The 26,685-nt window shown below is 46.2% G+C and overlaps 1 protein-coding gene across 4 annotated transcripts; it reads right to left on the bottom strand.

Annotated features, from left to right (window-relative positions):
* Positions 1–1,222: 1,222 nt before the first annotated feature.
* Positions 1,223–26,685, bottom strand: LOC148120743 (alpha-N-acetylgalactosaminide alpha-2,6-sialyltransferase 1-like). 4 transcript variants are annotated; one of them, XM_087909738.1, is made up of 9 exons: positions 26,414–26,685; positions 5,638–6,112; positions 4,612–4,780; positions 4,348–4,519; positions 4,013–4,151; positions 3,588–3,691; positions 3,307–3,396; positions 3,124–3,223; positions 1,223–2,816 (listed from the first exon to the last, which is right to left on the bottom strand). In XM_087909738.1, exons 1-9 carry the CDS (start codon positions 26,530–26,532, stop codon positions 2,730–2,732), a joined length of 1,455 nt encoding a protein of 484 aa, XP_087765864.1. In that variant the 5' UTR covers positions 26,533–26,685; the 3' UTR covers positions 1,223–2,729. The 4 variants fall into 4 exon arrangements, with proteins under 4 accessions (XP_087765864.1, XP_087765862.1, XP_087765861.1 ...); XM_087909736.1 differs by having other exon boundaries at positions 1,223–2,921; positions 3,352–3,396; XM_087909735.1 differs by having other exon boundaries at positions 1,223–2,921; positions 26,414–26,682.

The following is a 26,685-nucleotide window of genomic DNA, read 5'->3' as shown; positions in this document are numbered from 1 at the left end:
ATTTATTTTGGTTTTCACTCTTTTCTTTTTTATTTTATTTTTTCTTCATTTTTTATTGATTTTTATGGAGCTCTACATTTTTCTCTGATCACCTCCCTGCCTCTCCCCTCCCCACTGCAATCCTCCCCCAAGGTCCCCATGCTCCCAATTTACTCAGGAGATCTTGTCTTTTTATACTTTCTACTTCCCATGCAGATTAGATCCATGTATGTCTCCCTTAGTGTCCTCATTGTTGTTTAAATTCTCCGGGATTGTGGTTTGTAGACTGGCTTTCTTTGCTTTATGTTTAAAAACCACCTATAAGTGAGTACATGTGATAATTGTCTTTCTGTCTCTGGGTTACCTCACTCAAAATAATGTTTTCTAGTTCCATCCATTTTCCTGCAAAATTCAAGCTGTCATTATTTTCTTCTGCTGTGTAGTATTCCATTGTGTAAATGTACCGCATTTTCCTCATCCATTCTTCAATCGAGGAGCATTTGGGTTGTTTCCAGGTTCTGACTATGACAAACAAAGCTGCTATGAACATAGCTAAGCACTTGTCCTTGTAGCACAATTGAGCATCCTTTGGATATATACCCAAAAGTGGTATTACTAGGTCTTGAGGAAGGTTGTTTCCTAATTTTCTGAGAAATCGCCACGCTGACATCCAAAGGGGCTGTACCAGCTTGCATTCCCACCAGCAATGCAGAAGTGTTCCCTTTTCCCCACAACCTCTCCAGCATAAGCTGTCTTCAGTGTTTTTGATCTTGGCCATTCTTGCAGGTGTAAGATGGAATCTCAGAGTTGTTTTGATTTACATTTCTCTGATGTCTAAGGATGTTGAACATTTCCTTAAGTGTCTTTCAGCCATTTTAGATTCATCTGTTGAGAGTTCTCTGTTTAGGTCTGTACTCCATTTTTTTTTTATTGGACTATGTGTTCTTTTGGTGACTAATTTCTTGAGTTCTTTGTATATTTTGGAGATCAGATCTCTGTCTGATGTGGGGTAAGTGTGACAGGTCCATTTATTGCATAGTGTTTATTTTTTATTTTTGTTTTCTAAAGATTTATTTAATTTGTATACATTGTTGTGCCTGCGTGTATGCCTGTACACCAGAAGAGGGTGCCAGATCTCATTGTAGATAGCTGTGAACCTCATATGTTTTCTGGGAATTGAACTCAGGACCTCTGGAAGAGCAGCCATTCCTCTTAACCTCCGAGCCATCTCTCCAGCCCAAGGTTTATTTTTTTAAATTTATTTATTCATGTACTTTATGTATACACCAGAAGAAAGAATATGATCCAATTACAGAGGGTTGTGAGCCACCATGTGGCTGCTGGGAATTGAACTCAGGACCTCTGGAAGAGTAGTCAAGTGCTCTAAACCACTGAGCCATCTCTCCAGCCCCACAAGGTTTATCTTTTTAATTGTGTGTCCACGTGTGTCCTTGTGTAGGAATGTACACGTGAGTGCAGGTGCCACAAAGCGCAGAAAGAGGCAGCGAATCCCCTGGGTTTGGAGTTCCAGGCAGCTGTGGATGCCTAACTGGGTGCTGGGATCCAAAGTCAGGTCCTCTGGAAGAGCAGTGTGCGCTCTTAACCCCTGAGCTTTCTCTGTAGCCCTGGTTATTATTATTACTACTTCAATTTCATTTTCTCTTGTTGGATTGGGACCTAGACGTTGTGCCTCCTGGGCAAGCTGGAACCCCAATCCTCTCTGCTCCTCCAGAGGGGTTAACTGTACGATGCAGGCAGGGTGAAGCCACAAAATGAACCTAAGCTAGGCTGAGTTGACCTGGGGCCGACTTGGACTTGGGACCAACTTGGGCAAAGGACTTTCCTGCACCTGTGTTGCTTTCTCTCCTGTTCAGTGAATGTGGAGACCACCCCCGCAGAACTGTAGTGACAGGGCAGCAGGGGCAGCAACTGTCGCTCTGCAGACCTGAAAAGCAGCGGTGGTGGTCCCCGCAGCACCCTCTCCCAACACCACCTGCTGGTCCGAGAGCTGCTCAGAACAGAACACAGGGAAAGGGTCGACCCCGGACAAATGCACCCTTCAGGCATCCTCCTTGGAGGTCACCTAAGGGCAATGCCCTGTGCCCTGCCCAGCTGCATCTCGGGCTGCCCTCGACGCTTGCATTGCCCTAGGCCACTTCGTCCTGCTCAGCCCTGCACCCGATTATGCTTTGGAGCGATGGACCGGCTCCACTCTGCAGAAACACTGCCCAGAGACATTACTCCAAAGCAGGCCATGGGGCTCTATCCATCCCAAATTTCCCCGGACTCACACTTGTCATGTGACTCCTCTTCTCTCCACAAGGGGAGGCAATGAGCGCTCTGGCGCTCCTCTGCCGCCCCCTGTCGGCTGGAGTCGCTACTGCACTATCTAAGCCACTCCCAGGCTCTTTGGTACCCTACTGGGCATTACATCTAAAAGGTTTTGCTGTTGGTGGGGTGTTTGCTTGTTTTTTTGTTTGTTTTCTTTAGTGTCATTTTAGATCCCAGAGTACTGAAGACAGAGTATGAAAAGTAAGGTAACATGAAATGCATTGTTGGTGTCTATGTGTGTGGTTTGAGCTAGTAATGAATTCCCAGAGGGCTCCCAATCCTCTGGCTCCTCACAGCTGTTCCTTGGGACTCTCCAAGGGCTTGGAGCCTGTTTGAGTCTTGGGAGATGGGTGGGGACACCGGAGGAGCCCTGCCACCCTATGGTGTGCATGATCAGGAGAGTCCTGAAGACGAACTGGTCAGTTCTTCTCTTTCGGGTTCTCTGGACGCTGGTACAGCCGGATGATGCCTTCATCATGAAGCTGTTTCCATACTGTTTTCTCTAACTGGAAGTCATGGTTTATGTAAAAGATCAGGCGTTGCCACGTCTTATCGTAGTAGTGGTCAGAGAAGCGCTCATGGCCCTGGGTGATGAAGCCATAGGCACTCACCTGCATAGAGATGGGGGAGGAGCTGGAACTGCCCTGGCTGTGTCCTGGGGCTTCTGTCATAGGAAGCCCCTTTCTCCTTTATCCTGGTTCTGTCCCCAGGGGTCTGCATGCAGGTTCCCCGGAGACACATGCATGCCCATCCCACTCCACATTCCCATTGGAGGTTTTCAGCCACCCCCTGAGCTGAGCTCCACAACCTTACCTGGTCACAGAGATGGAGGGCTGTCAGCAGCAAGAGGGCACCAGTGGTGGGGCGGTATATTCTCCAGTGGGCAGTGTTTAGGGTCTTTGACCTCAGAAACCTGCTCAAAATACGCAGATGCCCACTGTCAGGAGACAGCGAGGCCGAGAGGGCACAGCCCCTCCGTGGGTTTTCAGCCCTCACCTGTTCTTCATGTAACGGATAAAGTCTGGGTGCAGCAAGAGGTACCTGTCCATGTCCAAGGCGTCCCGGAAAGCTTCCTGGGGCCTGTGCCTGGAGTCAGGGAAGGATCACTCAGGACCTGTTCTCTTACCCGGCCTGTTGGGGGCCAGGACGGGGTCATGGTGTGACCTCTACCCCATCTCCAGGTGGCACAGAGACAGCCCCACCTGTCTAAGTCTTTTGAAGTCGGCCAGTGACTTCTCAGTCTGGCCTGGGCTTTGGGTCAGGAAGGGAAGCGGTACCTGAACCAGTGAAGTTTGGTTTTGGCCATGGTCTGGTTCAAAAACATGGCTTCTAGCCACTCGTAGTCTCGAGTGCCCTCCAGGAAGTGTAGATACCGGACGTCCTGAAGACCAAGGACAGCAAGTGGTTCAGCAGTGCTGTGCTGGGGACCGTGGGCTGGGCGTGACCCCGCTCGGTTCCAGACTGTCCCCTGGCTATGCTGTGGCCTGAGTGACCGTTCCCACTGACTTGTCCTCCTATGGCGACCCAGATTCCATCCACACACAAGGCATTCACCTCTCTGTCACTCCCTCCTGCAGAGGCTGTGTGGCCACGCCCATTCCCCCTCTTCTCACCTTAACCAGAGGCTGTGTGGCCACGCCCATTCCTCTCTTCTCACCTTTCCCAGAGGCTGTGTGGCCACGCCCATTCCCCCTCTTCTCACCTGTCCCAGAGGCACATGCTGGAAGCCCCGACTGCCCAGTGTGAGGATTGACTGGACCAGGGAGAAGGCAGTGAAGCCATAGAAGGACGTCCGGGTCCCCACATCCTGTTCATAGCCTTTTATAACGGCTCCACTCAGTCTATATGGAAAGACCAAAGTGGATGGCAGGGATGGAGGGGAGAAAATTGTGGAGGTGGGTGAGAGAGGATAGGGCGGGGGGGGGGGGCAGGAGTTGGAGACACACTCCGCTTTCTAAATAAAAGCATTGGGACACTTGTCTGCTCTCCCATAATAGTCCCTATGGACAGGCACGAGGCTGGAGGTGGAGAACATACCGGAAAACATAGTCATGGCTGTCTATCTCCTGGCCCACGTGCGAATCGTTCAGGATGCCCCCGTTGCCCACCACAGCACAGGTGATACACCTGGAGCTCCCCGAGGGGAGGCTGGCCAGGAGCAGCTGCTGCTGGGGTACGGGAGGGAAGCGGGTCACCACCTTCTGGACCACTGGAACAGAGCAGGGCTCCATTCAGAGTCCCTGAAGGAAGCAGAGCCCGGACAGGAAGCCGGCCACCCTCTGCCCTGAAGGGAGGACTCACAGGACTGGTTGAGCTCCATGAAGCCAAAGGGCGGTGCAAAGTGCTCTAGACGGTCCCACTCGCTCTGGGTGAAGTGGGCACCGTCCAGGAAGAGAGTGAGGTTGGGCAGAAAGATATTCTTTAGCCACGGTGACTTGGAGGCCCTGATCTTCACAGAGTCGGGGCAGGTCTATGTGCGGGAGGATGTGTCACGCAAGGGAGGGACAAGAAAATTCATCAGCCAGATGCTGAGTGGGCACCATCAGCCAGAGGATGGGCTGGGCACCATCAGTTATAGGCTGGACTGGGCATTACAGTTCGAAAGCTCCTACTCATCCTCCCTCTTTCACGCTGAACCCCGTGTCTGGCTGCCTAACTCTCCAAGTATGGGCCCTCAAAAACAGTCCCGCCCAGTCCCTAGCCAGCTACACCTTGGCAAGTCTGAGGACACACGAGGTATGCCCACTATACTGTTGGGACAATGATCCTGTTCTGTGTATATTCACAAACAGATTTTCCATATTGCCCTCCTGGGCAGGGGTGAGAAAGGTTAGGGAGGCGACATGGGGTTGAGTGCCCGCAGTTTTTCTTGAGCCTGGAGGAGAGTGAAGAATGTTCTAGACTCAGCTTTCCAGGGACAGCAATGTTCCTGGGGGTAGGGGACAGCAGCTGGGCACGGGGCTGTCTTCTTGTCCGTTAATCCCATGACCATAGAATAAGGATTCTTGTCCCACACTCCAGAACTGGCCACACTCTCTCCCCACAGATTGCTGATCTGCCCCAGGCCTTCTTCAAGGCTTCCAAGGCAAACAGACCCTTCCCACCCACACCCTGCTGAATGGTCCAGACTGTGTATGGACCTGCCTCCTCCTATCTGATTGGCTGTCACAGGAAGATGGGATGGTCCAACAGCAGTGCTGGGCCAATAGCAGTGCTGGGCTGAGCTCAGGGGGGCCAAGGTAAGATTGAAAGCTGAGCCTAGAGGAAGGGGCTGATTGGGACAGGGTGGGGTGTGGAGGTTGAGGAAGTGAGGAGGTCCCAACTCACCATCTGCAGGCCCCCCACATCCAAACTGTATTCTTCCTCAAAATCCCACCGAGGCTCAGACTTGAAGTCAGAGGCCTTCAGCCTTTGACGTTTTTTGGTGGTGGGGCGTGGGAAAGAGGCCAGGGGTGGGTTGACCTGGGCAGCCTTCTCCTTGGCTGGAACAGCTGCTGTGGCCCTTGGCCTCTTCCTCTGCTTTGTCAACACTGCCCTTGTAGTTGTCAATATCTTGCCCCTACTTTCTGGAACAGGAGTCTTTGCCGCAGGCTCCATCTTGCTCTGATCCTTCCTCTTCTCCTCCTCCTCTCCTCTGGCCGCCACACTGCCTTGATTCTTCAGGCCCAGAGCTCCTGTCCTGACAGAGGTCATCTCCTTGTCTGGAGCTCTCAGTGGCTTTTCCATGCTGCGGCTGTGGAGTGTGGCCTTTTGAAGCATCTCCTGAGACTTTTCTTCCTTGTTCTTCTCTTTAAATTGAAACCTGGACACAGACAACTCTTGATGAAGATTGGGTGTTATACAAACAGGCCAGAAACATCACTAGCAGGCAGGGAGATGGTTCAGTGAGGAAGAGGGCTTACTTCCTCTTGTGAGTGTGAGCGTGAGTGCCTGAGTTTGACTCCTCAGTACCCAGGTTAATAACACAAAAGAACAGCAGTGAGGACAGCCGTGCATGTGCATGTAGCCAGCGCTGTCTTCCTTTATTATCTCCACCTCAGCTTTTGAGACAGAGTTTCTCACTGAAACTGATGCCCTCTGACTCTGCTGGATTGGGGGGCTAACCAAACCTCAGGAATTCTCTGGGATTGCCCTCCTGTGGGTGCTAGGATCAAAATGCCGGGCTTCATTTTTCCGTGGTGCTGCGGGAGTACCTTCTGCTCCTTCAGCCAATAGCTGCTGAAATACCAGCCCACAGGGGCGTGGTATATTTCTCTTTAAAAGAAGAGCGGCAAGCCTCGGCTCGCTCTCTTGGTTCCTGCTCCTGCTCCAGCAACTAGGCTCCTTTCCTGACGGTTTGTGTGTATGTAAGTTTTACGCCTCAAAAGAAATACCCCTTTAAAACCTAACTGGTGTGGGATTGATTCGCCATTATCTGGCACCCAGCGTTTGGTTTAAGAACCACCCCACACCCCCCATCCCCTGGCTCAGCTGCAGGCCTCTGCCTTGGCTACCTGCCACCAGCTCGGCTTGGCCAGCTCGGCTTGGCACGAGCCCTCCCTCAGCCATAACCTCTACGCCTCCCAGGATACACAGGTTTGGACAGTCTCTGCTGGCCTATTTTGCTCTGTTCTGCACGGATTTTTAAATTTTTCCTTGCAATGTGAGTCAAAGAGCTCACAGCACAAGCTCCCTTTGATGTTCCAGCAAGCTGTTTGATCCCCCGCCATCCGCCATAACTGATTGGGAGCGCTGCAAGCATCTTGACCCTTAATCCCAGCACAGGGACACGGGGCCCAAAGCACTAGGCCTCTTTAGCAACAGCGCAGTGGCTGTGTCACGACCCTCTGCATCGGGTTGAACAGAGCGGCAGGGCAGGAGAGCCCAGCCGGGGTAGGCCAGGCTGCCTTGTTTATTGGCCACTAGAAGCTCTCTGACCTTTTGTGCTCTGTTCCTGGCCTCTGGATTTTCTCTCTGTGTACATCTGACCTCTCAATTGACTCATTTTTCCCAGTTTTTAAATAAATAACAGAGTAGATTTTAAAACAGGGCTTGTCGAGAGGCCTACTGTGGTTCCAGTCGCTACTCGGAGACATCCCCATCTGGTGGCTGACAGGTAAAATGACAGGTTTCTTTTTTAATGGGACTCTAGCTGGAGCTTTTGCTGACACTTTGGGGGAAATCACAAGTGGCCTATATGCCTATGGAGGTACCTCAATTTATTGGTTATTAGGTTTTAGTTTCCTTCTTAATGTTATAACATTGTGGAAATATGTGGCATTAATTGATAGGATTAATACTATGATAGGCAAAATTGACTCCTTATCTAAGGGTACTAGGAAATTACCTGAAAGGATCCAAGCTGTTGAATTTGACTTTGAAAAGTTATCACAGAGTTTTGATAAGGTAACAGACAGAATATACCTCCAGGATGGCAATTTACATGATATCCAGGGGCAGTTCAAGGAGGAGATATTATCTTTAAAAGGAACCATTAAGACCTTGGAATCACAAGTGCAGAATGGGGACCAAAAAATTGATACCTTAGTGAAATCACTAGAAACACATACAGGTCAGGAGATTCAGGATTTAAGAGAGACGATGATACAAAGATTTGAAATGATTGAAAAAATTATTGGAACTGATGATCCGGGTGAGAAGACACAAGGGCAGGATACAATGCCACTACCACCTGTTAGAACTGGCTTACCCAGGGTTTTAGCGACATACCCTGTAATTTATTCTGACAAAGCATCAACTTCTAAAGGCTCAAAGGAAGCCAAAGAATCTAGATGGATGCCAGTATGTATGAATGACCTAAAGGAAATTAAGCAAACCGTTGTTAATTATGGCTTGCACTCTACATTTGTTAAGGAAATGATAAGGACTTGGGCTTCTAATGTCAGGGCTATCCCCCATGGTTTCTCACAGTTAGCTTCAGTGGTCCTCGAAGATGGACCTGTCTTGATGTTTGGAGTTTGTTTCAAGGAAGAATCCAAACATATGGAACAGCAAGGAAGAACAAAAGGTGTGGAGGTTTCACAGGATCAAATTCTTGGCGTAGGAGCCTATGCTGATCCACAGGTCCAAGCTCTTTATGATGATGAAGTATTGTCTCTATGCCACAAGGCAGCTTTAAATGCCTGGGGTAGATTACCAGAGCCAGGAAGAAAGGTAGAGTCATATACTAGGGTTAGGCAGGGACAGGGAGAACCCTATACTGACTTTTTGCAAAGATTAATTAAGGCTCTGAACACAGGAATAACAGACCCAGAAGCTAGACGACTAATTCTTGAATCACTGGCTTTTGAAAATGCAAACTTAGACTGCAAAAAGAAAATTGGGCCTTTAAGGTCTAGATCAGCACCTACGGATGAATGGATCCAGCATACCATGAATTTTCAGACCTTTAATTATGATGACAAATCTTGGGTAGAAGAAGCGATTTCCATAGTGATGAGGGGACATCAACCTGCCAAATGTTTTAATTGTGGTAAATTTGGACATCTAAAAAGAGATTGCAGGCAAGGTATTTCTAGGAATAACACTTCATCTGGGAATGGCAGGAATAGGAAAACTCGGCCTTCAGGTATATGTAGGAAGTGTGGTAAAGGAAGACATTGGACGAATGAATGCAGATCAACAACAGACGGACAAGGCAACCCAATACCATCGGGAAACTCCCCGAGGGGCCTCTCGCAGGCCACCAAGCCAAAAGTGGCTCAGTCGGGCTGGAGAGATGGCTCAGAGGTTAAGAGCATTGCCTGTTCTTCCAAAGGTCCTGAGTTCAATTCCCAGCAACCACATGGTGGCTCACAACCATCTGTAATGGGGTCTGGTGCCCTCTTCTGGCCTGCAGGCATACACACAGACAGAACATTGTATACATAATAAATAGATAAATAAATAAATATTTTAAAAAAAAGTGGCTCAGTCATTCCCAGCAACCGTGGAGGACATGTCACACCAGGAAAATTAAAAACTCTAGAAGCTTCTGTACAAGATCCTAAGGCTCTAAATGATGCAAATTTGGAGGAAATTCAATTAGGAAATAAGAAACGTGTATTTTGGCAAACTTCTATAAATGATCAGAGACCAAAGATGAGAGTACATATAAATGGAATTGTGATTGTTGGCTTGATAGACACAGGAGCAGATATGAGTATCATCACTCCAGAATCTTGGCATCCAAATTGGCCTCTTCAAGAGGCAGATGTTCAATTACTAGGAATTGGAACCGTATCTCGAGTTAAACAAAGCACGAGATGGGTTCACTGTATTGGGCCAGAGGGTCAAAGAGGAAAGTTAAGGCCATATGTAGTTGATATTGCAATAAATTTATGGGGCCGTGACCTGCTACAACAATGGAATACCCAGATTAACATTCCTGCAGTCTCAGGAAGTCATGATTCTGGAAAGGATGTAATAAAGTACTATGCACAAAGGTCACCAGCCACTCAGGCTGTACAAGAACATAAAACAACTAACAAACCTTTAGAGGTACCTACAGCCCTACCTTTAAAATGGCTAACTGAAAAGCCAATATGGGTTAAACAATGGCCTTTCGCTGAAGATAAATTGCAGGCTTTAGAACAATTGGTACAGGAGCAATTAGATGCTCGACATATTGAGGAGTCCACTAGCCCTTGGAATTCTCCTGTGTTTGTTGTAAAAAAGAAATCTGGCAAATGGAGAATGGTGACAGATCTAAGGACTGTCAACAAGGTAATTCAACCTATGGACCCTCTACAGTCTGGACTTCCTCTGCCTTCTCTGTTACCCAAAGGATGGCCTCTTATAGCTATTGACTTGAAGGATTGCTTCTTTACCATACCATTACAATAAAAGGATAGAGAAAAATTTGCCTTCACAGTGCCTACACATAATAACTCCCAGCCTACTAGGAGATACCAGTGGACTGTCCTCCCACAGGGAATGTTCAATAGCCCCAGCCTGTGTCAATACTTTGTAATTCAGCCATTGGAAATAATACGTAAGCAATTCCCTAAATCTATAATATACCATTACATGGATGACATTTTGCTATCTGATTCAAACATAGATACTTTAGAAAGAATGTTTGAGGAAGTAAAGATAATTTTGCCTAAATGGGGATTACAAATTGCTCCTGAAAAGATTCAAAGAGGAGATTCTGTTAATTACCTAGGTTACAGAATAGGTTTACAGAAAATTAGGACACAAAAGGCACAAATTAGGAGAGACCAGTTACAGACTCTTAATGATTTTCAGAGATTGTTAGGAGACATTTCCAGTCTATGACCGGCTGTTGGGATAACACCTGATCTAATCATGCATTTAAACAAAACCTTAGATGGTGACAAAGATTTGAATAGTCCCAGAGAATTAACAGCTGAAGCAGAAAAGGAACTGACGATAGTTGAGGAAAAATTACAGGAGGCACATGTGGATAGGGTGGATCCAAATCTTAGTTGCATTCTAGTCATATTGCCTTCCAGAATTTCTCCTATGGGAATTTTAATGCAGAGGGAAGATACTATTTTAGAATGGATCTTTTTACCACACAAACCAAGTAAAAAATTGAAAACTTATGTAGAAAAGGTCTCTGAATTAATTATAAAAGGTAAACTGAGACTTTGTCAACTAGCAGGTATAGACCCAGCAGAAATTACAGTGCCTTTCACTACTGATGAAATAAAAAAGTTATGGAAAGACAATGAACCATGGCAAAGGGCTTGTGCTAATTTTTTGGGAGAAATTAATAGCAAATACCCAAAAAGCGGTAGACTTAACCTTATAAAGAGAACTTCTTGGATTCTTCCTCGAATTGTACGTGATGCTCCAATAACTGGAGCCCGTACATTTTATACTGATGCTAATAAATCAGGGAAGGCTGGTTACAAATCAGATGAATTGAGTAAGGTGGAACAAAACCCTTATACTTTTGTCCAGAAGGCAGAATTATATGCCATTCTTATGGTGCTAAGGAATTTTAAAGAACCTCTTAATATTGTTACAGATTCACAATATGCAGAAAGAGTTATCTTGCATATTGAAACTGCTGAATTTATACCAAATGATACAGAGTTGACTTCATTGTTTATCCAGGTACAAGACATAATCAGGAATAGGCTTTGTCCGATGTACATAACACACATCTGGTCCCATATGGATCTTCCAGGTCCTCTAGCACAAGGTAATGCAGACATTGATCAATTATTGATTGGAAGCGTGTTGCAGGCCTCAGAATTTCATAAAAAAAATCACGTCAATAGCAAAGATTTAAAGAAAGAGTTTTCCATTACCTGGCAACAAGCTAAGGAGATTGTAAAGAGATGCCCTACTTGCTCTTTATATAACCAAACACCACTACCTGCAGGGACTAACCCGAAGAGTACTCAAAGGAATGAAATCTGGCAGATGGATGTCTTCCACTTTGCAGAATTTGGAAAATTAAAATATGTACATCACACCATTGACACTTACTCAGGTTTTCAGTGGGCAACTGCTTTAAGCTCAGAAAAAGCTGACTCAGTAATCACACATTTATTAGAAGTTATGGCCATTATGGGTATACTTGCACAAATAAAAATAGATAATGGTCCAGCTTATGTCTCTAGGAAAATGAAACGGTTTTTTGCTTATTATAATATTAAGCATGTTACAGGTATACCATACAATCCTACAGGTCAAGCAGTCATAGAAAGATCAAATCGAACTATAAAGGATATGTTAAATAAACAGAAAGGGGTGGAAAATGCCCCCAGAAATAGATTACATAATGCCTTATTAACCTTGAATTTTCTTAGCGCTAATGAGAAGGGAACAACAGCAGCAGAAAGACATTGGATAATGGAAAAGTCTGCGGAACTAAATAAACCGGTTTATATCAAGGATGTGCTGACCTCTCAATGGAAGCCAGGAGATGTGCTATGTTGGGGAAGGGGTTTTGCTCTTGTTTCCACAGAAGAAGAAAAATTGTGGATACCATCAAATTTAAAAAAGGTTAGATTTGAAGAGAAGAAACCTCTTGGAAAGGAGAAATGACAGCATCTACAATGATGATAACCATACAGGTGGTAAGAAAAACTTAGAATGGGGGCAGGGTTCTGTTCTTATCTCCACAGGTAAACATTCGTCTTTGAAAAATTCAAGGGACCCTGGATGTTTGAATACTGACAGATGGAAAAATAACTACCCAATATGGATTATCAAGAAAACTGAATAGGTTCTGTGAGTATGAAGCTCTGGAATATACTAAATCATATTTCTGAATTTATAGAGCTGGTTTTGGAGTTGGACTCTTGGCTCAGACCCTTTCTAATTCCAAGCCTGTTGTTAAGAGAAAAACCCAGAGTTTCTGGAGTTTCTGTCTTATGTCAAGAGCCATGATATGAGACAGAAAGAAATATGAGTTTAGAAAACATCTTTGCTTTTCTTCATATCTATCATACTTTTCATTGAATATGTCTATCATACCTTTCATTGAATATATGTTTGTATATGTCTATATAATTAATGTTTAAGTTTTCCATAATGAACAATGAGTTTTTCCTGCACTAACATTTGAAGTTTCCAGGAAGAAGATGGGACCCCCATAACAACAACTCCACTCAGTTGATATAATGTCATGATACTGATAGTGCTACTACAAGTCCTGTTTCTGGTATCAGCTGCACAGATGATTCCAACTTGGTTAGCTGAAATGGTGCACATCTTGTACAACATTCTGGCCAGACCTCCACAAAATACTCAGAGACTGTTTGCAATTTTAAAAGACATTGATCTTGAAATTTAACCATCATTTTATTTTCATAGGATCCTCCAGAAAGAACCTCACCCCCATGACAGCTGGAAGTAATTCTAGAGGACAATGTCCCCTCTCTCAGCAAAGTTTATCCTCAAGTTTAAGAACAATATTTAGGGATTGATCATAATTAGTATACGGTTGAGAGTTGGGAAAGGAATTTTATAAGCTCAGGGATCTTTTTGAAAAAAAAAGAGAGAAAATTGGATAGATAATAATGGTATTTGTGAGTTATTGTTTATAGATAATTACATCGGCATAGATTTTTGTATATGGATACAAAGTTAAATTATATTGAATATTGTATGTATGCATGCTTCTACCTGTTTAAAACATTTTTTATGTATTGATATTTATTGTTTACATTTGGAGGTCATTGTCCTCATTTATTGCACAGTTGTTTATTCTCTTAGTCTTTAAGTTAGATATGTGTTAAGAATTGTAGATTAATAGTCATCTATGTCTGTCATATTTATGGTTAGACTAATCAGGTTCTTTAGATACATAGAGATTATATTCTGTATAAATAGTCTTCAACCTCTTTGAAGAGCTGTAGAAAATGGCATTTAATTTAATCTTAGAGTTCTGTGTAGTGAGACACAATCACTCCTGGCAACACCGACCTATTCCCAAGAGATTGTTGAGCACCAAAGACACTCCACTTGGAGCTTGTCTTCTTGACAAAACCGACCTCTGGGCAAGGAACTGACCATACCTCAACTACTGACAAATACATGGTATCCGGAAATGGATAAGCAGAACTGTTAAATCTTACCAAGACAGGGTAAGATGGTTTTGAAAAAAATCTCTTGCCTGTTAAAATCCAGAAATGAATAAAATCCGGAAATGGATAAACAGAACTGTTAAATCTTGCCATGACAGGGTAAGATGGTTTTGAAAAATCTCTTGCCTGTTAAAAATAATCTGTCCGTTATTCTAGGCCTTAGTCAAAGTTGATTGCTTCAACGCTGCAAACAGGTCTTTGGTGATTGCCCAGGTAGCCAGTTGTCTCTGTGATTTGTTGCATGATTTGGAAGTTCTTTGATTGCACTTCCTAATTACTCAGGTAACATTATTTCCCTTCTCAGATCTTCTATGGGGTTGAAGATTAGATAAATGTAGCTACTTTCCTCTCATGACTTGGCCAAGTTTATTATACAAGACTTAAGCCAGTTAGAATAGGATATTTGTACTTATTGTAAATAATTTTGTAGGTTTGTACTTACTGTATATAATTTCGTAGTAGGCTTAGAACTCTCTTACTTAAACAAAAAGGGGGAGGTGCTGCAGGAGTACCTTCCGCTGCTTCAGCCAATAGTCGCTGAAACACGAGCCCACAGTGCTGCAGGAGCGCCTTCCGCTCCGTCAGCCAAGAGTTGCTGAAATACCAGCCCACTGGGGCGTGGTACATTTCTCTTTAAAAGAAGAGCAGCAAGCTCGGCTCGGACTCTTGGTTCCAGCGCTTGGTTCCGACTCCTGCTCCAGCGACTAGGCTCCTTTCCTGATGGTTTGTGTGTATGTAAGTTTTACCCCCCAAAATAAATACTCCTTTAAAACCTAACTGGTATAGGATTGATTCGCCATTACCATGGCAGTCACTTTACCACCTGAGCCTTCTCCCCAGGCCCTGTTTTTCAACATTTATGTAAGTCCCTTGAAAGACATCTGTGATTGTTTGAATGAGAATGGACCCCATAGGCTTGTTTGAATGCTTGGGTTCCAGTTAGTGGAACTGTTTGGGAAAGATTAGGATGTATGGCCTTGTTGGAGGAGGTGTGCCAATGGGTGTGGGTGATGCCAAACATGGGGCCCCAACCCACGGCCCTGAGTTTAAGAATCTCATGCTGTACTGACTAAGTTAGGTCTTCAGGTTAAATCCCATCATCTCTCTCTGGGCTTTTATTACCTGTGCTATAGGTGGGCTTTGAAGTTTCAAAAGCCCTAGGCCAGGCCCAGTGTTTCTCTCTCTCTGCCTATAGATCAGAATGTACAGCTCTCAGCCCCCATCTATCTGTCTGCCTGTCGCCACACTCCCTGCCATGATGATGATGATGGACTAAGCCTCTGGAGCTGTAAGGCCGCCCCAATTAAATGTTTCCTTCTATAAGTTGCCTTGTGTTTCCCTGACTAGATGTCTAGGCAACTGTGTTATCCAGGATTTGGAGGGGATTCCTGGGAGTGTGGGGAAGGAGTCCCTCTCTAGGTAGTCTGGTCATGACCCAGGTGGAGTCCCAGGTCTCAGTTCCTGTTCATTTGCCCCTCCCGTCAAGGCCTCCTGTTCATTTTGGGTAGATGTCTCTCAATCCCTGTCTGCTCCTACTGTTCTTTTTCTCAGCTGTATGTGAGAGGCTTACTGAGACTGCGTGAAGACAATAAAAGAGCATGAAATGGACAGACCCACAGATCTGAAGGATCTGAAGCTCCTCCCTCCCCTGCTCATGTGATCGGAAGATTCCTAACCTGTCTGATTCCTGGCTCGTCTCACCTGTCTGAGACCACTGCTTTTGCCACCCGAGCAAAGCCTCCTGTCATTATGCGCCAGCTATGTGCAGAGGCTCGGCAGGTGAAGGCACTGACTGTCAAGACTGGGGATCTGAGCTGGATCTCCAGCACCCACCGAGTGGAAGGGGAGAATCAACTCCCTCAAGCTGTCCTCCGACCTCCACACAGTTGACATGTCTGTGTGCCCCTTCTCCCAAAACAAAGAAGAAAAATGACCAAGGGTGGCGGTGCACAATTTTAATCCCAGCACTCAGGAGGCTGAGGCAGGGGGATCCCTGTGAATTCCCAGCTAGTCTGGTCTAGACAGTGAGTCCCAGGGTGTACAAGGCTATGTAGAAAAGTCCTGTCTGAAAATAGATAAATAAAAGCAAGCTAGCTGACTCAGCAGTTAAGAGCAAGTGCTGCTCTCACAGAGAATTTGGACTCAGTTCCAGCACTCACGTGGTGCCATACAACCACATGTAATAGTTTCGGGGCATCCAACTCCTTCTGACTTCCACAGGCACCAGACATGCATATGGTGTACTTACACACATACAGGCAAAACCGCCATACACATAAAGAATTTAAAATAGCTGGGCGATGGTGTCACACACCTTTATTCCCAGCACTTGGGAGGCAGAGGCAGGTGGATCTCTGTGAGTTCAAGGCCAGCACAGTGAATTCCAGGCCAACCAGGGGTATGCACAGAAACTCTGTCTCGAAAAACCAAATATATATATATATATATATATATATATATATATATATATATATATATATGCTGTAATAAAAATAAAGGTGTATACAAGGGCTGGGATTACAGGCTGTGCCACTAAGTTCAGCAATAAAATGAATTTGAACAAAAGAATTTGAACTACATACAGAGGAGTGGTCAGTTTGAAGGCATGAATAATATACTCTAAGTGACCAGTAAGGCACTGATGTCCCACTAAGGAAAGAAACCAAAGCCCTTCTTGGTATAATTTAACCAAGACTTGGGTTCTCTACTTCACTCTCCTTGTGTCTTCTGTCCTAGGCCATTTGTTTCTCGAGCCTGAATCTGTGCCTGCCTGAAGGCTGTCTTGTGAGTCTGTCCCTAGTTCTGAGTCTGTCAGTGAGTGACTGCATGTGTACAAAGGGCTTTGCTCTGTCTTTATTGAACAGCACAGAGAGCATCACACCGGGAAGGAATGGGATGCTCTGCAGAAATCTTCAACAGAGTTTTATAAGGGATTAAGTCATTGGCTCCAACAGACCCATCTTCCGGTATTACAAATACCATTGTTTATCAAGCAATATCCAAATGTTGTGCTCAACATTTTATAAGATTGCTTCCAATCTCTATTTTTATTGCCTTCAGGAAATGATATGCAAGCATTGTTCTCCGAGTCAGGAACACCAAGGAGTACATAATTTCAATTTAGGGTTATAGCTATGCAGTAGCTCAGGTTGTAAAAGTTGGTTATATGGGAAATTCAAGGCAAGCAAGTTTGTTAGACTGTTACATACTTGTTATATTGTAACATAAAAGGCAGGTTAAACAGGCTGAGTACACAATAGAATAGCCAGTCTTATGTGATCTCAAGGTGTACGATTAACTCAGACTGTGAGTTCTGGAAAAAGTTCCAGTCTCTTAGCTATAAGAGACATTTTCGTGGTATTGTCACAGAGGACATAAGAAAGATATCACTCAATGACTGTTCACGAAGTGTCTGTTCTGTGTGGGGTACACTGATACACGTACATAGGCTGCAGATTTGAATAAAGTCGGATGTCAGGGCTGGACAGTCAGAGATCATTGCTGTTAGGGGTAAAGACGAGGTGAATCCTGCCATGCGGAATAAACGCAGCCTGTGAAGTGGGCGAGAACCTCTGCTAACCTTTCCTCACTATTCTGCCTTGCTCAGCTGGGGCCAACGTTTTGGCTACATTGTATCTCTTGCCTTCCTAAACTAGGAAAAAAAAACAGAGACCTGTTCTAATCTTCCAGAAAGGGCACTGTCTGTTCTGACCTTGAAACTGAATAAAGACCTAACTTAAGGTTTCTAAGCAGATGCTGCAGAGGAGTGGAGTCCTTGACTCTTTAACCAGGGGCCTTCTTCCTTGGAACACACAAACAAACACACACTGGCCTGATACAGAAAATGCATTTCTCTGTGTGTATTTGTGTATTCTTTTTTCTTTTCCTTTTTCCTTTTTTTTTTTTTTTTTTTTTTTTTTTTTTTTTTTTTTTTTGTATTTCGAGGTAGGGTTTCTCTATGTAAGGTAGTTCTGGCCAACGTGGAACTTGCTCTGTAGACCGGCCTTTGCCTCATAGATTTGCCTGCTTTGTGAGTGCTGGAATTAAAGGTGTACCTCATCACCACCCAGCTATTTTTATTTTGAAATGATGTTATGTCTGTGAGTGGGTGTGTGTATGTGTTTTTTTTTTTTTTTTGGTATGAGTGTTCTGCCTCCATGTATGCCTGAATACTAGAAGAGGGCATCCGATCCCATTACAGATGGTTGTGAGCCACCACGTGGGTGCTGGGAATTGAACTCAGAGCCTTGAAAGAGCAGCCAGTGCTCTTAACCATGAGTCATCTCCAGCCTCCAGTACTCACTCTGAACTGATGAGTCTTGCTAGCGTGCATATTTATACAGATACATACATGTGTATGTGTTTACATATATACATATACACACATGTATTTTTAAAACATTAAGACAGTTATCACATGGCCCAGGCTGCCCTCAAAATCACTGTGTCACCAAGGATGACTTTGAACTTCAGACCCTCCCGTCTCCACCTCCCAGGTGCTGGGGATACAGGAATGCCTCACTATGACCAGTTTGTGCAGTGCTGGGAAACATGGCTTCGTGCATGCCAGGCAAGCACCCTACCAGCTGAGCTACGTCCCTAACTGAAGGCAGTGGACCTGCTGCATGAAGCAGGTCACAGTGCACAGCGTGGACGGCTGTGTGGAGAGAAAAAGAACCCCTCTTTGGGATCTATCTCGAGGCAAGGGTGGCTCCGTGACTCTGAGGGACGTTCTGTCTGTAGATGCTCCGGTTACCTGATGACTTGTTTAAGTTTTACAGGAAGCCGAAGCAATGACCTAGGTAGAGACAAAACTATATAATCCAGTTTCACTAAGTTCTCTATAATTAAATCTACCTGTAATGACTAGGTGTGTCTATGTGGGTATGTACACAGGTGTTCCATTATTCTCATGTACAGAGTTCAACAAGGGTTGGAGAAATCTTCAGATGATGGTAGCTCTGTAGGTTCAGACTCCAGGGGGCCTGACCTGGGACATGGGCCGGGTGGACTTGAGGGAAGCACTTTTCTACAACGCCTCTAACTCAGAGGGACAGAGCAAAGTGCTTGCAGACAATCCCCAGGCAAAAACCAATTTAATTATGCAATTACTATCTACGTGGGAGTGAAGATACAAGATATTGAACTCTAAAATAAATATATCAGAGCAAGGGAGATGGCTCTGTTAGGAACATGCTTGCTGCTTAAACAAGAAGACCCAAGTTCAGCTCTGAGCACCTCCGCAGAGCTTGTCCTGAGGGGCAGAGACCAGAGGACTCCGGGTAGCATGGTTGCCCTCATTGCTTAATCAAGGGCTTTCTTCCTTGGGAAACACACACTGGCTGGCCTTAGAGAGAAAATGCTCACGGGCTCCATTCGGTAGAACCCAGCTGACAAGCTCTAGGCTCAGCAGAGACCCCGTCTCAAACAACCAAGTAAGGAAAGATTGAGGAAAACGTCTGATATCCCCTCCGATCTATGCACCCACACCTTGCCGTGAAGATGGACTCGGGAATCCCCGGACCTTTGTCTCCTGTCCCAAGGTGGCCACACTGAATGAATCTTTCTCTGCTTTTCACTATTACTTTTTTGTTTTGTTTCAGTTTGCTTGTTTGTTTGTTTGTTTGTTGATCAGGTCTCACTATGTTGTTCTAGCTGTCCTGGAACTCACTCTGTAGTCCAGGCTAGACTCGAACTCACAGATCCACCTGCCTCTGCCTCCCGAGTGCCGGGATTAAAGGCGTGCGCCACGACGCCAGGCTCATTATTACTTATCTTTTTATTAGTCTATTGAGAACAGGTGGGTGGTGGCTTGTTAGGGCTGCCGGGACCCAGGCGCTGATCCTAACTGCAGTCACATTGTCTCCTACCCATAGCTATTTTCAGCTTGTTTAACTGGTTGATCTTGAATCTGAGAAAACTCTTTGTAAGCAGACAGTGGTGCACACTAAACAGAGAAAGCCCTCCCGAGCCTGGCTCAACCCTGCCCTGCCTGCTTCAACCCAGCCCTGACCAAGGCTGTGACCAAGTCACAACCCCCTGAAGCCCCATTTCTTCAGGATCTTAACACCTTGACCATTCCAGGCATCAGCGGGTGGGAAGCTAAATCAGGATGATGAGGAGTTCTAGGCTAGCCTGGGCTACATAATGAGCTCCAGGTCATCCTGGGCTGGGTTCAGATCCTATTTAAAACAAACATACAATACATTGAAGCCATTGCACCTTAAACTACTAACTTGGGGTGACAAGCTGGCAAAAGCACTTCCCACCAAGACTGACAACCCGAGTTTGATCCCTGGGACCCACATGATAGGAGAGGGCCGAGTCCTGCCAGTTGACCTCTGACCTCCACATGAGCACCACAGCACACTCAATCCCTACACAGCATTTTTTTAATGCCTCATAACACACCTCCCACAAGGACTTTGTTTCCTGCCTTCATGAATGAGGCAGGAAACGAAAGGCATTCGATTCATTAACTTGTCTTTTCTTTGCGGTAACTGCACACGTGTGTTATGTATGTGGAGGCCAGAGGTTGACATAGGATACCTTCCTCGGTGGTTCTCCACCATATATGTCAAGGCGGTTCCTCACTTCAACCCATCCCTATGAACACAGCTTCTAGTTAGCTTCCTCTGGGGATCCCCAGCCTCCACTATGCTGAGATCACAGGTGGGTTCCACGGGCCTAAGAAGACCCTGAGGGGAAATGGCTACATGCTGATCCAAGGAAGACAGGACCACAGAGTGTCAGAGGATCTCCCACCTAAGCTAGGTGGTCTGAAAAGGCCATGGGACAGGGACAATGGTGGTCTCCATAGCAGCCCAACCAGTGGCTCAGAAATTGGTTGCCTGTTGGGATGGGAGAGATGGCTCAGTGTTTAAGAGCACTGACTACTTTTCCAGAGGACCTGGGTTCAATTCCCAGCACCTACATCCATCTGTAACTCCAGTTCCAGAGGATCTGACACCCTCACACAGACACATATGTAAGCAAAACACCAATGCACATAAATAAAGATACATAAATTATTAAAAATTGGCTGCCTGTTCCTGGAGTCTGGGATGGCCCTGAGAAGTGAGGCCCTCTGGGAATAAATTCTGCAGCTTCCTGGATTAGGAGTTCAAGCCCAGAAATCAGAGGATTAGAGAAAATCTATCTATTTCTTGGCTAGATAAATTGCTCAGGAGTTCAGGGCACATAGCGCTTTTCGAGAGGACCCAAGTTTGAGTTTCCCAACACCTATGTTAGGTGACTCACAACCACCTATAACTTTAGTTCCAGGGGATCCCACTCCTCTGTGGGCACCTTCACTCATGTGTACACAGAGACCCACAAACATACATGTAGTTAAAAATAATAAAAATAATTCTTTAGGAAAAATAGTTACGTTTTTTGTTTTGTTTTGTTTTGTTTTGTTTTGTTGGTTTTGGTTTTTGGTTTTTTGAGACAGGGTTTCTCTGTAGCTTTGGAACCTGTCCTGGAACTAGCTCTTGTAGACCAGGCTGGCCTCGAATTCACAGAGATCTGCCTGCCTCTGCCTCCCAAGAGCTGGGAGTAAAGGCGTGCGCCACCACCGCCTAGTCTGTTTCTTTTGTTTTTAATTTTAGTATTTTATATGTATGGGTGTTTTTCCTGCATGTATGTGCACCATGTGTGTGTGTGGTGTCTGAGGAAGCCAGGGGAGGGCATTGCTCTAGATGCCCATGGAATTACAGGTGGTTGTGAGCCACTATGTGGGTGCTGGGAATCGAACCTGGGTCCTCTCTGGAAGAGCAGCCGGTGCTGTTAACCACTGAGCCATCTCTGCGGCCCCATGCATATGACTACACTCAAACAGAAAACATCTAAAAAGTCCCATTGGTCTTGGGTTCAGGTTCACTCAGACTCTAGTTAGTCTCCCGTTCCCGAGTGGACTCTGACTTTGTCACATCCTTGGGTTGCAATGTCCCCACTTGCTGAAGTGGTCTCTGGGAACCACACGAACCCTGTTCTCCCCACGATGCTCTGCCACTGCCCACACTTGCTGGAACTTGCCCACTTTCCTCTGTAACAACCATCCAGCATGACTTCAGCGCTAGTAGCAGCACCACACAAATATTTCACACTTCCAGGTTTGTGTCTTACTCACCTCTATTAAACTCTATATCTCTCGAGAACTCACCAGAAGGGGTCGGGGTAAGAATGGCACCCAGAGCCCAAATCACTTATGTTTTGCGGTCTCCAGGATGGGTGGGGCGAGCCTTGACTTTTATGGATCTCAAATTAATCTTCTTTGAAAAGATGTGCAAACAACAATCTCGTACAGTTGTAAAGATCAAAGGCACACATCGAAGGCTCCCCGGGGCACAGTTGATAGAGGGGCTCTAGGTCTGGATTCACGTGTCATAAGTGAGGGCGTTGTCCTCTTCACAATGACCCCCATAAAGCAAGGTAAAGAAAGCTTCCACGGCTCCCCGTCACCAGTGTGAACTTCATTAAGTTACTTTTGTGTGTTGGTTCATGTGCACATGTACGTGCGTGGACGTGGACAGCTGAGGTCAGCCTCTGGTGTCTTCTTTAGAAACCTCTACTTTGCTATTTGAGACAGAGTCTCTGGCTGGAAGCTTGCTAAGCAGGCTGGGCTGGCTGGCCGTCGATCCCCAGGGGTCCACCAGTCTCCATGCCCACGGCACTGGGACTCAGTGGCCACCACCACACCTGGAGTTTACATGAGTTCTGGGAATCAAACCCAGAAGTTCACACTCGTGTGGCAAGCACCTCACTGACTGTTCTCCCCAGTCCCTCATTTTTTTTTTCTTTTTTGGTACAGGATTGTGTTTGGCGATGGCTGGCCTCCAACTCGGGATCCTCCAGCTGCAGCACCCCCTCCCCAGTGCTTGGGGTCATAAGCATGTTCCCCATCGCTTGCCATTGCTAGCTGTCTTTTCCTGACTTTGCTGCTTCCATCCGTCGGCCCCTGCAACACTGTGGCTCCTCCAAGCTGTAAGGCTTGGGGTCACTTTTGCACCCCCACCTCCCTCCCACCACTCTTTCAAAATCTCTCTTGAAGTTAGCTTCTTTCTTCTGGGATCTTCCCTGGGCTTCAGCGACTAAATCCTACTTGCATTCCTGACAGAATTAACTATGTAGGCAATCCCTCTGCCCAGCTACCCTTGATTATCACACTGGATGGGTCCAAACCCCTGCTCTCATGAGGCAGCCTTTCTGCTCTGAAGGCCCTTTGCCACTGTCCTCTGGCCCCACCCTTCTCTAGGGCTCCCCTGCTTTCCAGACAAGCCCTTCATGTCGGGGATGCTACTTCCCCATTCAGCAAGGCTGATGGGTTGTTCTAGGTTAGCCCCATTCTCTGTAGGTTTTCTAGGTTAGCCCCATTCTCTGTAGATTATTCTAGGTTAGCCCCAGTCTCTGTAGATTATTCTACGTTAGCCCCAGTCTCTGTAGATTATTCTAGGTTAGCCCCAGTCTCTGTAGATTATTCTAGGTTAGCCCCAGTCTCTGTAAATTCTTCTAGGTTAGCCCCAGTCTCTGTAGATTATTCTAGGTTAGCCCTAGTCTCTATAGATTATTCTAGGTTAGCCCCATTCTCGGTAGACTCCTCCTTACCCTAAAGACCATTTGCTGGAGACCATTTGCTGGTTACTCAACCAAACTGTATACTGTCTTTAGAGCCTTTAACAGAGACTTTATAGACTCTCTCTCTTCCAGAGACCTCTCTCCATGGCAATTGTTCGCTCTGTCAATCATTTGGGACTTGATTGATTACATACAGTTTATTGAACATGCTTCATGTTATAGTCACTTTAGGGGATTTTAAGACTCATTCTAGTTGGGTTTGTTTGTTTGTTTGAGACAGGGTTTCTCCACGTAACAACCCTAGCTGTCCTGGAACTCTCTTTATAGACCAGGCTGGTCACAAGCTCACAGAGATCTGCCTGCCTCTGTCTCCCTAGTGCTGGATTTATTTATTTATTTATTTATTTATTTATTTATTTATTTATTTATTTATTTATTATGTATACAATATTCTGTCTGTGAGTATGTCTGCAGGCCAGAAGAGGGCACCAGACCTTATTACAGATGGTTGTGAGCCACCTTGTGGTTGCTGGGAATTGAACTTAGGACCTTTGGAAGAGCAGGCAATACTCTTAACCACTGAGCCATCTCTCCAGCCCTAGTGCTGGATTTAAAGCCATGAACCACCACTGCCCGGCTCATAGTTCTGAGTGGTAGCACATGCCTATAATTGCAGCACTGGGAAGGCTGAGGCAGGGGAATCAATGAGTTTGAGTCTAACTTAGGTTATATAGTGAGACACTGTGTGTTTGTCTGCATTAGATCTATCTATCTGTCTATCTATCTGTCTGTCTGTCTATCAGGCTATCTGTCTGTCTATCACTACCTATCCCCTCCCTTCCTTCTGTTTTCAGGGCTGAGAATCAAACCCAGGACCTCAGATGCTGGGCAACTGCTCTACCATTGAGCCACACCCCTCCCTCAGCCCTTTCTCCTTCTCAGAGCCTCTTTGGGTATTATACTCCACAACCTGGCTTGGGAAGAGCTGTCCCTGCTTGTCCTGAGGTGCAGCCAGCTTGGCGGCTGCCCAGCCCTTGCTGACATGGGCTCAACAGTCAGTAACTGTGGTTTCTGTGGGGAAAACCCTCTGCTCAGGGGACCCCTCAGAGGGTCTTTTCCAGGCTCCCGTCTCCCACAGCTCCCAGCAACATCACTGTCCACAGACACCTTTCTGGGAGTGGGTGTTCCATGCCTTGACCCCTGATACAGGAAGTGCTAAGCTCCTGCTCCACAGCTGCCTGGGCCATGGAGACCCAGGGCAGGATGGAGTAGTTCTGTTGTCTCCTCAGTGTGCTACACAATCAACAACTGCACTGAGATTCAGTCTTCAAAAACCTTTAGAACAGATGTGTTCATCAGTCTAATTACCATACAGGTGAACTCGGGAGCCAGTGGTGTTGGCTGGGTACGGGGCCCTGGAGGGATTCTCCTGCAACCCACTCCTACCAGACGCTTCTCGCTAGCAGCCTTGGAGTCCTCCACCTCCCTCCCCTTCCCATGTTCTTCTAGGGATGATCTTTGACACGCTGACAGCTATTGTCATTGACAAAATACGTACTTGAGAACTGAGTGGTCAAGTGACAATAATAAATAAATAAATAATGCAAACACATTTTCATACCACAAGAAAAAAATAGATATCTTCTAGATGAACCCTTGCAGTAAACAAAAGTATGGAGACATTTTCAGGAGACGTAGAAGATGTTTTGCATTTTTGTGGGGCACAATCTAATGACCATGAAGGAAAGAGACAAATCTCATCCAGGTAAAAAGTGTTCCTAAGCCAACATGGTGACTCACACCTGTAATCCCAGCACTCGGGAGGTAGAGGCAGGAGGATCAGAAGTTCAAAACCATCCTCAGCTACACCACCTGCAGGGATCAAGCTCAGGTCAGAGGACAGAAATGCCTGGATGTAGCCCAGCTCTGTGCCTGGCAGGGCAGTGAACTGTCCAGTGATTCACCTTAGCTGCCTGTCGTCCTCACCCCGAGGAGTGGGAAACCGGAGGGGTGTAGAACAGCCTGTGCACATACACACTGAGAGGGGTCACTGCGATATTGGGAGCACTGGACACACCCAGGTATTGAGCAGTAATACAGTCAGGGAGACCCTCGCTTCCTGATCACTTCTCTGTACTTTCTTTTTTCTTTAACCAGGTCCCCTGTAGCTCAGGATGGCCTTGGACTTGCTGTGTAGCAGAGCTGGAACTCCCAATCCTGCTGCCTCTGCCTCCCGAGTGCTAGGATGTGCCACTATCCTGGTTTAATACAGGGAATCAGACAGGGGCTTTGATTAGGCTGGGCGAGCACTCCACCCACGGAGCCATATCCCTAACCCAACTTCTGTGTACTTTTCCCCTGTCTCTATGAGAGAATGAACGTATTGTTTGCAAGTGTTGAGTAGTAAAACCAAAAGAGTTTTGTTTTTTTTTTTTTTTGTTTTTTTTTTTCCACTGAGCCTGACAAGAGGATCTCACTTCGGGAGATGTGCTAAATGTTCTAGAAGTTCTTGTGGAGGACCCCCTTGGGGCTCAGATTTGACGGTTTCCCCCTCACTCCCACCAATAGGAGGTCTTAAACTCTACTGACTCCCTTTTCAGGATGAGAATGCCTCTGAGACACAGGAAATACACAGGCTAAGTCTTTGCTTCGAGTCAAGGAGAATGGCATTGAGAGCAAGCCTTCTCCAGCTGCCCTGTAACTCACCAGCCCTGGGGGCATCTTGCCTCCTGCTGTGTGTGCCATCTTCAGATGCAGTCCCTGAGTCCCTAGCTCCTGCCTGCTTTCTCCTACAACCCTCCTGGTATGCCGGGCACCTTGGTCATCACCACCATCTCCACTTCCGTCTCTTCCAAGTTCTGACACTGGCCTTCCTTCCTGACCTTAACACACCATGTGGACCCATAGGAAGCTCGGAGGTCCCCAGGCCTCCCTACAGGCTAGTCTTTCTGGGACTTGCAGGATTGGCCCCTTCTTACCTGGAAGGCTTTGTGCTGGGCTCCTTAATGAAGGAGGGCAGAATGAAGAGCGAGGTCAACACAGCCAAAAACAGGACACCCTGGGTGCAGGGATGCAATCTCTCACACCAGGTCTTCATGGTGCCTGGCTGGATCCCAGAAGCCTCAGGAGAGCAAGTCTCTGATAGAGAAGTCACATGGCCTCCGTGTGCAGGTATTCGGGCCAGGGAGCTCTGGTCTGTCACCTTCTATCTAGCCACTTTGGAGAGCAGAGGACGGAAAGGAAGGGTGGA

Source organism: Myodes glareolus, chromosome 9, assembly GCF_982192425.1.
Source record: "Myodes glareolus chromosome 9, mMyoGla1.1, whole genome shotgun sequence".
NCBI classification, from domain to species: domain Eukaryota; kingdom Metazoa; phylum Chordata; class Mammalia; order Rodentia; family Cricetidae; genus Myodes; species Myodes glareolus.
Note: the sequence above shows the minus strand (reverse complement) of the source record. Positions and strands in the feature narration are given on the sequence as shown.

What these genes read in the sequence shown, in the direction of transcription:
- LOC148120743 (XM_087909735.1), bottom strand. Translation starts at nt 26,532, where the DNA reads ATGAAGACCTGGTGTGAGAGATTGCATCCCTGCACCCAGGGTGTCCTG. An exon ending in CCCAGCACAAAGCCTTCCAG is followed by an intron (nt 6,113 to 26,413) that starts GTAAGAAGGGGC and finishes GTCTGTGTCCAG; the next exon opens with GTTTCAATTTAAAGAGAAGA. An exon ending in ACCAAACTTCACTGGTTCAG is followed by an intron (nt 3,397 to 3,587) that starts GTACCGCTTCCC and finishes CCCTGACTCCAG; the next exon opens with GCACAGGCCCCAGGAAGCTT.